The sequence below is a fragment of the Aulonocara stuartgranti genome (genome assembly GCF_965226115.1).
Source record: "Aulonocara stuartgranti genome assembly, chromosome: 1".
In the NCBI taxonomy this organism is placed as follows: domain Eukaryota; kingdom Metazoa; phylum Chordata; class Actinopteri; order Cichliformes; family Cichlidae; genus Aulonocara; species Aulonocara stuartgranti.
The window spans coordinates 28972678-28984512 of NC_138939.1; the positions used below are offsets into that span (position 1 = coordinate 28972678).

At 41.9% G+C, this 11835-nt stretch overlaps 2 protein-coding genes across 2 annotated transcripts; both read left to right on the forward strand.

Annotated features, from left to right (window-relative positions):
• The first annotated feature begins 351 nt into the window (after positions 1-351).
• afg2b (AFG2 AAA ATPase homolog B) lies at positions 352-5097 on the forward strand. The gene is made up of 11 exons (XM_082538327.1): positions 352-773; positions 962-1562; positions 1693-1878; positions 1999-2283; positions 2523-2708; positions 2979-3137; positions 3240-3449; positions 3548-3775; positions 4345-4479; positions 4634-4759; positions 4877-5097. The coding sequence occupies exons 2-11, from the start codon at positions 969-971 to the stop codon at positions 5012-5014; spliced, it is 2247 nt and encodes a 748-aa protein (XP_082394453.1). The 5' UTR covers positions 352-773; positions 962-968; the 3' UTR covers positions 5015-5097.
• Positions 5098-5366: 269 nt separating this feature from the next.
• On the forward strand, positions 5367-6788 carry cUnh15orf48 (chromosome Un C15orf48 homolog). The gene is made up of 4 exons (XM_082538354.1): positions 5367-5558; positions 5665-5753; positions 5907-5967; positions 6276-6788. The coding sequence occupies exons 1-4, from the start codon at positions 5520-5522 to the stop codon at positions 6342-6344; spliced, it is 258 nt and encodes an 85-aa protein (XP_082394480.1). The 5' UTR covers positions 5367-5519; the 3' UTR covers positions 6345-6788.
• The last annotated feature ends 5047 nt before the right edge of the window (positions 6789-11835 follow it).

Sequence of the window (11835 nt, forward strand, 5' to 3'; positions counted from 1 at the left end):
CAGACAATTTAGCAAAGAACCGATTTCAAATCTTTTCTTTGGAGAGTTTAGACCAGCAGCCTGTCACAAAACACATCATTTGTTCTCATTTGTTCGGTTGAATTTATGAATTAAAGCCAAAGATAACAAGTTTGACAGGCATAAAATTAGATCGACAAGTGGAGAACAACAGAAGAAGTGACAGGCCTAAAAAGAACAAAAAAACAAATGCAGCAGACAAATTATATCTAAAAAATAATGTCCTTAAGAAACGGGGGGAAACAGCAAAGGCCTCACACAGGACGTGAGAGTTTCATGTGACCATTCAGTTGCTTGGACCTCTAAATTATTGAAGCAGTGTGCAGAACAAAAGGCAGCCAACATCCAAAGAAGAGCTTTGAATGTCTGTCTAGAAGCCTGGGGAACTATTCCTGAAGACTACGTAAAGAAATCACAAGAAAACCTGACTAAGATAGTTCAGACTGTGTTGAAGAATAAAGATTCCTAAACATTCCAAATATTGACTTTTATGTTCACGAAAATTGTAAAAACTGTCTTTGTCTTATATACTGTATTTCCTAGCAGAAGACTTTTACATAGTAAAGTATAGACGCGGAAGATTAGCGTCACCTCACGCAGGAGGCTGTTTTGGTTGGCCCTGTTATTTTAATGCCACATGGATTTTGTAAACAGTAAAGTAGGAGTTGATATGTTCTGTGTAGTATATAGTTGGTATTATCACCCATTTTATTTCTGATTGTTTGGCTGCTGTCGGCTGGTTTCAGCCGTTTCCGGTACTTAAACCTCTTTGGCTTAGACCCATCTTAATCAGAGTTTTGTCCATTTAGCGCCGCTAAAAGAAGCTCTAACGGCTAGCATGTAGCATGTAGCCTCGGTGAAGTTTTATGCTGCCTCTGAGTTTCTGCTTCGTCTCTCTGCTTCACTAACGTTACGTGCGTGTCTGTCTCTATTTCCCCATCAGGTGGAGTATGGAGCCTCTGAGGCTGCTTTCCGTGGATCCATCAGACCGGGGCTCTCAGAGATGCAGGCTTGGTCCGGGCATGATGTCGGCGCTGGGTGTGCACCTGGGCTCCCCTCTGCTGGTGTCTGTCTCCGGAGGAAGCTGCCTGTGCACTGCCTGGCCCCGGGCTGACTTGGCAGAGGGCTTCCTGCAGATGGACCTGAAATGTTTCTCCCCCAGTCTTCTCTCTGAGCTCCCCTCGCACCTGAGCCTGGACCCCGCTCAGCTCACACCTGTGGTCTGCTCCAAACTGAAAGGCGTCAGGATAACCGTGATAGTCCAGAGTGTCGATTTCAGGAAACGCACACCGCATCGCCTTGTTCATGAGCTCGTAAAAGACACGCTGAAAGGTGTTTGTGTCCATGATGGGTTTTTAATAAACCTGGAGGATTTCGACACAGAGATCAAATATGTTGTTATTGAAAGCATAAGTCCAGAGTCGGATAGTGCTGGATTCATCACCTCGAAGACTGCTGTTGAGATTGCTGGCGTCCAGACACTCCGACATTACAGGAGTCAGCTGCAGGAGCGGCACATGGTGCAGCTGGGGGGGCTGGAGGAGGTGAATCAATTTAAATGACACCTTACAGCATTTTCTTTCCCACTGTACAGCACCTAATGTGTGTGGGCTTTTTGATTGTTTGTTTGGTTTGTTTGTTTGTTTGTTTGTTTGTTTTTTTACAACATTTTAGGTGTCTGCATCACTTAGAGAGATGCTGAAGCTGCCACTTCTCTATCCAAGCACACTGAGCTCTCTCGGTGTATCCTGTCCCAGAGGGGTGCTTCTGGTGGGGCCTCCAGGTGTAGGCAAAACCTTGCTGGTCCGCCAAGTGGTGGGTGAGGTGGGAGCCAGCTTGGTGGTGGTCAGAGGGCCAGAGGTAAAAAAGACGATACTAATCACACCTCATCATAATGTTGATGCCGTCTAATGTTCCTCGTAATACATGAAGCATTTTGCATGTAAATGCATTACCAGTAATTCTGAACAATAATTTCAGGTGGTGGGGGCTCGGCCAGGTGAGAGCGAGGAGACGCTGCGGGCCGTGTTCGAGCGTGCTCGATCGGCAGCAGATGAGGGTCCCTGTGTGCTGTTCTTAGACGAGCTGGACTCTCTGTGTCCGAGGAGAACCAGCTCGTCGGCACCGGAGAACCGGCTGGTTGCTCAGCTTCTCACACTCATGGACGGGATGAATCAGTCTGACCGCTTCCTCATCGTCGGAGCCACCAACCGGCCCGACAGCTTAGACCCAGCACTGCGCCGGCCAGGAAGATTTGACAGAGAGGTGCGTGTCCGCTCACTGTCACGGATCCAGTGTTTTTAATTTTTCTTGAGAAAGATGACATTTGATGACGTTTGTAATTCTTCAATTGGTTTCAGCTGGGTTTTTTTTGTTTGTTTTTTCTGATTATAAGGCAAGATGTACCTTTTTTACTTTTATATAAAATAAATGTCCAGGTCGGTGAGTTGGTGCAGATATGTGTATGTGAGTCGTTAGTCTCTGAGTGTTCGCCTTTCCCACAGATTATAATCGGAGCTCCAACCTTGCAGCAGAGAAAGGCCATCTTGTCTGTCCTGTGTGAGAGGATGCCTGTGTGTCCCAGTGTGAACCTGACAGCGCTTGCACAAACAACTACAGGCTACGTGGGAGCAGACCTCAGTGCCCTGTGCCGGGAGGCCGCCATGCACGCTATACGGGAAGACTCCAAAGTAACCACAGCGACCTGTCACAGCGAAACAAAACACTAGTTTTTGCTTTTTTGCTACAGGAACGACTCACTTTATTGCAAATTGTGCAGCTGTGTTGTAATTGTAAAGTCAAAGTTGAAGCCTGAATAAGAATCACATTTAGAAATTCATCTCAAAAGGCTCACAGTGAATGTGTTCTTTAGATGTGTGAAAGATTACATAGGAAATAATAGGGAGACTGAGTGGATGACAGCTGTAAAAACCTGTTGCTGTTTCTGTCACTGTCTGCAGTGTTCAGGGGAGCAGCTGGTGAGTATGAAGCACTTTCATGAGGCTTTGAAGTCGGTGCGTCCCTCTTGCCTTAGGAGCAGCATGGGCAGGACGGAGCTCTCTCCGGTGACCTGGGAGCAAATTGGAGGCCTGGATGACGTCAAACTCAAACTAAGACAGGTAGCTAATTGAGTGGCTTTGCTCAAAAATGCACATTTATGTATTCGGAGAAAAAACCTTATTACTGGAGGTTTGTTTTCCCTCATTGTCTCCACGTCAAAGAGCATCGAGTGGCCGATGGCGCACCCTGAAGCCTTTGTTCGTCTAGGTCTGTGTCAACCTCGAGGTGTGCTGCTGTACGGGCCTCCGGGATGCGCAAAGACGACGCTTGTCAAAGCTGCCGCTACTTCCTCCAACTGTGCCTTCCTGTCTGTCAGTGGCGCTGACCTCTACTCTCCCTACGTCGGAGATTCAGAGAAGGCTTTAGCTCAGGTTCTTCCTTTTTATAATCTCGAACAGATGAGCATTAATGATTGTGTCCTCCCTTGTGTTTCGTCCACTAAGCCCTGCGTCTGTCTGTCCCCATGCAGCTGTTTCATCAGGCCCGGGCCTGCGCTCCAAGCATCCTGTTCCTCGATGAGATTGACTCACTGATTGGCTCGCGGTCACACAGTCAAACACCAAACAGCGTACAGACTCGTCTTCTCTCTGTGCTCCTCAACGAGATGGATGGGATCGGCCTGAAGACTCATGAGAGGAGAGGGACGGAGAAGATCCTCCAGGCAGAGGGAGTCGAGGAGAGTCTCACACCTGAGCAGGTCAGCTTCTGGTTCTTCTCTTGAATTTCCAATTTGTTTTGTTTCATTTTGCTTTCGTGGCACACAGGTGAATGTAAAAATAGCACAGATTTTTTCAGGGGTAGACTTCAGATGTTTGGGGTTGACATCTATTGATCTTTGGCTTTACCCTTTTCCTATCGCCCCCAAAATTTCCACATTTGCTTGTAACAGCTGAATTTTTAAAAGTTTATTTATTTATTTTTAACCCTATTTTGAGGCAAACTCGTAAAGCTGATTCTGTATAAATGGTTTTTGCTGTTACAGCTTTCCAAAGTAACTGCCCTGAAGATCAGTCAACACTATCAGTCGGTTTCTTAATGAGTGAGGTAGATGTGTGGCGGTCATAATAAGAGCTTTTTGAATTCAGATACTAAAGGAAGTAACAAAGATGCGCTAAACGCTCCTTTATTACAGCTTTTAGCGGAGGACACACTGGAGCATCCTTTATGAAAGAGGACATAATACCATCCTGCAGTTCATTGTGACACACCATCCATCCATCTGTTCATAATTTAATCAACACTTTATGTGCTTTAACTGTTTGACAGTTGGACTGCCAGGAAGTGTGCAACAAAGATGTAATGGTTGTAGCCGCCACAAACAGACCTGACTGTTTAGACAGCGCCCTCCTCAGGCCCGGCAGACTTGATCACATCATTTATGTCCCACCACCAGACCATGAGGTAAAGGACTTCTCAAAACAGGACAAAATATATTACATATACCAGCAATGTTGTAAGAAAGACTTACAACATGAAGAGGTCATTTAAAATAAAGTAACCGCGCCTCTCCTGTCAGCGTATCTGTGTTTAATGACCCTCACTTTCTAATATTTAGGCTCGACTTGCTGTCCTGAAGGTGTGCACAAAGCGTATGCCTGTGGGTGCCGATGTGCGGCTGGAGGATCTCGCAGCAAAGACCGAGCTTTTCTCTGGAGCTGACCTGGAAAATCTTTGCAAAGAGGTGACATAAACTTATGAAATGAATTCTTAGACTTGTAAAATGTAAAATCCTTTCTTGGCGGATAGATTTGAAATAACTGAAAATATCTGTTTGTTTTGCTTTTGTTTTTTTCCTCAGGCTGCTCTTTTGGCATTGCTGGACGGGAACATGGAAGCCTCAGACATCAAACACACGCATTTCCTGCGATCCCTCAGCAAAATGAGCTCCTCTCTGACTGCACAGCAGATCCACAAATATGAAACTCCTCCCCGATGACACACATAATGTTTGACTGATCTTAAAATTGTATCATTACTCAAATATTGTTTTAAAATAAAATAAAAAATTCTAAAATTTGACACACTCTCTCCCTTTTAGTCATTTCAAATAACATCCTTCTTGAGATCGGCTCGAAACCCAACCACCAGTTACTGACCTTCACTTTTACAACATGGCCATGGGAGGGTGCTGCAGACTTAGAAAATATATTGATCATCATCTATAGATGGGTTAACCTCCAGTGGTGCATTTCAGTACAGGAAACTCTCTCTGTGTACGTGCTTATCACCTCGTACAACCTCTTGTCCCGCCTCCATCTCATGAGCTCACACCGTGTCGCACTTAAAAGGAGTTCCCAGCAGCAGGTAAACTGTCACAACATAGCTGCGTGTGAGACTGCTCCTCTTCAGTTTTGCAAGTGGATGCTTGAAGCCTTAGAATAACCACAGTTGAGTGGAAATACACTTAACTCCTCTTTGAGTGCTTAAAACCAATCAGAAAGATGTCTGGATTTTTCCAAATGTTGAGAAAAAGGAAGGAGGTTAGATCATCATCATCATTATTATTATTACTCTGTTGCGTTGAGTTATATCCTGTGTGGGGGGCATTGTGTGTTTTAATTTGTTGGATTGTTTTTTGTGCTGTAGCTCATCCCTCTGATAGGGTTTATGGCTTTTGCTGCAACAGGAGCCACCTCTGCATCGATCTACTTTCTGCTCACTAAACCTGACGTTATGTGAGTGTTACAAAGCTCTTTCTCCTTTATTAAAATAATGCATTTGTCTTATGTTTTTTTTAGATTCATTTGCACTTCTATCTTACTTTCACAGCTGCTTAAACTCTGTTGTGTACAAATACTTAAGAATGCATTTAAATTTACTGTTTATAGTTTGAATAAGACCAGCAACCCAGAGCCATGGGAGAGGCTGGACCCGTCAAAGCCCCAGAAGGTAATGTAATAACATTGCAGAGCACTTAATAATGTTTATATTCTGGCTAATAAGCCTTCCGGTTCTTATCAGCACCAAAACATAAGCAGACTCTCCTCCTGCAGCTTCAATCTGCTGAGTCATTGAGGAAAGAATTTTATCATTAACGCCGGTCATTAATGTCATCGAGAGAAAATAAATTACCACAAGTAATGGCACAGCCCCGGTGCGGCCACATCATTAAGTCTGTTCAGTGTAACACTTATAAATAGGTCAGACGAAGCCTCGTCATGTTTTTTTTCTTTTAAATTTCTGGCATTTCATTGCAGCTCATCACCATCAATCAGCAGTGGAAGCCCGTGGAGGAGCTGGAGATCGTGAAGAGCCTCACAAAGTGAAAGAGCCCGGGTTTCTCCCGAGAGTCTGACGACACGCCTCCGCTCCCTCCCCCCCCCATTAGTCTAACAGAATCGTTTCTGCACAAACTAGGACGCTTTGACACTCAGTGTGCGGAAATGCTTCTGCTCAACTGGTGGGGTTCACCCTGCTCTGTACTGACCTTTCTCAAGGACATCCATCACATCACACCACAATAGGCAAATATGGTAACTGACGACCGTGCAGCCTTTGAGTCCGAGGATGATAATGTTATCTTTCTCTGGGTCTCTGTCAGTATATATTATTACAGAAGTATATATCATTGAATTTATTTTACCAAGGTTGGTGGTCCACGTGTTCTTGCTGTAGATGTGAATGTACGATAGTGTTTTAATGGAAAAGACACAGAATGTTGATTTATTTTGTAATGTACTGTACAGTGATAATAAATTATTTTAAAAATTTTCTGTCCCAGTGCTGCTTTTGTGCTTTATTCAAACTAACGTATTTAAATGTGCTGTCTGCTATAAAACTATAAGCATCATTTAATTCTGAGAGTATGTTTGACCTAGAAATCCATTATGAAGTTAAATGTAGCCAAAAGAGATGCCACACATGGTTAGTTTTAAGCTCTTGTGCATTTTTCTTATAACAGCAGCTTCATGACATCAACGCTGCTGTTTTTCACACCAAACATGCCAACTCATCAAAACAGGAAGGGTGCAGGTGTTACTAATAAGCTTAACTAGCAATACGAGAACCCCGGGGCTAAAAGGCAGCTGAATGGAATTCAGTCTCATTATTCTAATGTGTTTGCACCTGATGTCCACATGCTATCTGTGACACGTCCTGTAAAATATCTCATTAAAAAGGCAGAACACCAAAAACGGTTCAAAACTCACCTTTACACTTTTTCAAGTGAACATAGGAAATTTAGGGCAATCAAAATAAAGGAAGTTCCCTCTTAACTGATGAGGGACATTTTCCAAAATAAACACACTGCTAAAAATAAACCTATTAGCTAATTTATAAAATTAGAGATGCAAGCAAATGGGTCACGGGAGCAGATCTGCACAGGCAGCAAGAAATTAGCCGGACAGCCAGGCTGGACCACAAAATCCACTGTTGAATTTTTAAAAGCTTTACTAAGATACTACGAATCGCTGTTGCACACAGCCTCTTTCACATAAGCTGGTTATCTTTTTCCAGCACACTGGTTATATAAGGAACATTCATTTGGGGGGTTTAAAGCTCCTCTTAGGCCTGTGTGTAATGAATTAAGAACAGAAAAAAAGGATGGCAACAGAGTCCCAATGGTGATGTATGCAATTTTCCATCCTCCCCCCTTCCCATTCCATCCCCACCGTTAACCTTGCAGCTCCATTCCAATGCTTCCCAGGTGTCACATGACCATTATACACAAAATCCAACAATGCTCAAGCAGAAAAGTAAATAGAGATAGAGGCTAATAATCTCAATATCTATGAAAATAATAACAAATAACAAATAAACAATGATATATATATATATATATATATATATATATATATATATATATATATATATTACAGTATAATATTATAAAAAATAAATATAATATTATATAATATTATATATTATATCTTGTTGCTTTTAAGATAATTTGAATGTGGGTAATTTCATCTTATTTCAAAAGTTTTGCCAAATTCCAACAAGCACAGAGCCAGGTGCATGCTGATGGAGCATGTAGAGGTGACCAGCATCATGGTACCATTCTTTTAGCAGCTGTTGGTCAAACAAACAAGCCCCTATGGTAGTGCTTTGTGAGCACGGGGCAGGAAGACATGTCTGTATTTATTTTAAGCTAAGCTAAAGATATGATAGCCGAAGCTTCAAAGTGTGCAGGCGTGAAATAATACTCTGTTTAAAAAAAAACAAAAACATTTACGTGCTGGAATATTTTGACTAAGAGTTGTTGATTTGGGGGTTTTTTTCTCTGTATGGTGAAAATAATGCTGTGATGCTGACTAAGAGCAATGTACAGGTCTTCTTATTATCACACAGCTACATGAGCCCCTTCCTCTGTTTGGATGAGTGAATCCTTCCTGAAAGGATAGCCTTAAGAATATGTCATAAAAAAAATACTCCCTCACAAATAGTTGGATATGAAAGGAACAGGTGTAACTAGTAACAGTCAGTGGCTCTGTATTCAAGCATAACTGAAAAACATGCCAGCTTGGTACAATAGCAGCTTTTTGGGACATGGCGTGGTGCCATTATGGGCGTTATTAGACCCACCTGTCGTTTTGCAGCAGTGACACGGAAGATTCCCTCAATTTCCTCAAGCAGCCACTGTCTAGGTTTTGATCATATTACATGATTTCATAACTAAACTGTTTGCCAAGCTTTGCCAAAGCTTGCATGCAATTGTATAGGTGTGTGTTTGGGTTTTTAAGCATTTGTCATCTGAGCAATTTTAATCCACAGCAACTGAGTAAACAATCTGCTGCACAAGACGCTCAGACTTAAAGTTCAGCATTAGACGGCTGTTTAGAATTGTTTAGGATGAACTTTTAGGATTCCATTTTGTTTTTTTCACCATCTAATCTCCACTCATCTGCTCCTTTTATGGCCGAGTGGGCATTCAGTGCTCCCATTGTGTTTCAGCATAACAGACAATCCTCTTAACACCCATACTGCATCTCATAAAAGAGCGATAACACCAGAAAGTGTCCGTCCTTTCAAGGCACCACGTGCCCTTCCACAGCCTGCTGAAACAGTGATGGTCCTTAAGGATGAGTCTTATGACTTATTAACCACTAAACAAAGAGAAAGTAAGCAGACGAGTAGTGGGTTTTGTTTCCTGGTCTGTCTGGGCTGCGCTTATTTTTCAGGAAGTTCATTTTCTGCTTGGTTTCAGTTACATGTTGAATTATTAACGCACATGTCGCACATCTTAAAAAACATTTCCTTCCTCTGTTTCTCTGATGCTACATGTGCCGTGAGAGGTGTATATATATATATACTACACATACTGTGGACAAGCGCCAACTTGCACTGAGGCTGCCGGCTACAAGTGCTCTCATGTCAAATATAGGCTACTACAGGGGCAGAGGTCACACACAACAGTCACAACATGCTTCTTTTATCAGGTAAGGGGAGCGCAGCTGAAAGCCTATTTAGGGGAACAATGACAGAAGAGGAAGGATATTTTGTGTCTCTGTGTGTTTGTGTGCGCGCTCGTACGTGGTGTTGGAATTTGTGTACGTGACTATGAAACACATCACGACACCACAAATCATGTGACGTCCAAGCAAAGCAGGTATTGTTTGCAGGGCACGTTAAAAAAAATAAGAGATGGAATTTCCTCCTCAGCTAACAGGGGTACAACTTTAAGACTTAAAAAGTTACCTTCTGCCACTTGTTGTCTCTGAATTAGTATTTTTTAAAAATGCATGTGTGTGAGCTTGAGTGTGATATGCTGCGACTGTAGTAGTTGGTTGTAACAGGAGAGAGACAACAGCAGCGTTTTATGGCCCCCTAAAGTAAGGTAAGGCAGATAGGTACATGCTGTAAACAGTTCTTCCTTTGCCAGACTGCCTTTGGTTCACTGCTTCAGGGGTTTTTGATAAAGAAGCTGTTGCCTGGAAACTGGGGCACTCCTAGATTTTTTTGATATTGTCAGTACTTAACCTCTGATATGTCTACATTTTAAACATTAACTTTGCTCTGTGTATAAAAGCCTCTAACAATGACTCTTTTGATGCTCCATTGCATAATTATGAGTAATCTGGAGTATGTTTGTCTATTTAAAGCTAGATATTCACAAGCACACACTGTGTGTTGACATATTATAGGGTCCATTCAATAATACTTATTTATATTCTAGTTTTTCAGTTTCATTCTGTGAAGACAATAATGGCTCCGTGTAACAACAAGGCATTCATTCAACACCACTCTGCACTGTCATGCTGGTAAAGGCAGTTTTGCTGTATAAACAATAGATTCACCATCCACCCATCCACCTATCTGCTCATCCATCCAATTAAGGGTTGTGGGAGGGGGGTGTGGGGGTGGGCTGGAGCCTATCCCAGATGTCACTGTGGTGTGGCACAATGCGGACGGGTTTCTAGTCCATCACAGGGCTGTTCACCACAAGGAAACATATTCTTTCGTTGTTTTTAGAAGTGCACCACCTAGCGTTGAACAGTGAGTGTACACTTACTGGCCACTTTATTAGGTACACCTTGCTACTTGTTGTGTCAAAAAGTAATCGTCTGAAAAATTAATTTTTGAATTCCTGTGTGGGGTTTTTTAAATGTCTAATATCTTTATTTATATTGGTAAATAAATAAAGTATAATATTATACTGTAATAAACAGGATTCATGAAGAATGTATATAAAAAGAAAATTTTGCAAGTATCTTCACAACTCTGCGTTCTTGTAAATTATCAATCACTTAAGTTATCTTTATAAAACTTTTTGTTGTTATATGTGTTATATATTCTGCCCTCTTGGCCAGATCTCTCTTGAAAAAGACATTTTTTATGTCAATGAGACTTTTTACCTGGATAAATAAATAAAATGAAAGAGTCACTTTGTCAGAAACTGATTGCAGCTTCTACCCATGATAGGAATGTTCTTTCTGGTTCAACATGACTTAATATTATCATGAGAGTTATGTTTAGCATATTGTTTTTTTCACAGATTTTAGGCCATTTATTCATAGTCATTTATTACAGTTTCAATTCTCAAATCCCTTTTTTGGAACAACATCCAGGATGAACCTTCAGAGCAGCCTTAATTCTTCATGGCATAGTTTTAACAAGGTGCCCAAATTATTCCTCAACGAGTTTGGTACATAGTAGCATGACAGCACCACACAGTTGCTTCACACTTCCATGATAAGAACCTACCTGTTCCACCACATCTCAAAGGCACTCTATTGGCTTGAGATCTGGTGCTTGTGAAGCCATTGCTATGATCAAGAAACCAACTGGAGATGACTTGAGCATGGTGGAAGCAGCCAACAGAAGATGGGCACACTGTGGTCATAAACGGCTTGATAACAAAAAGATTGAGGTAAGCTGTGGTGCTTAAATGGTCCAAAGTGTACCAAAGAAATATCTCCCACACCACCAGTAGCCTAAACGATTAATCCAAGGCAGGATGAATCCATTGTTATATGTAATTTATCCTAATTCTGACCCTGGCATCCACTTGTATCAGCAGAAATCTCATCAGACCAGACATTTTTTTACGATTTTCTGTTGTCCAGTTTTGGTGAGCCTGTATGGAATTTGTATGTTATCCTCGTGCCAGCAGGTGTTCCCTGTTAACTGGTGACTCTAAAGTGGTCATGGATGTGAGACTGATGAAGTTTTGATGAACTGTGCTGTACAAATGCATTCAAATGTAACATTTTTTACTGTGAAGCACTTTGGTGTACCCCCCTGGTCATAAACGTGCTATATAAATAAAATTGTATTGTATTATATTGTACCTACTCTAAATGGCTAAATCTAAACTAA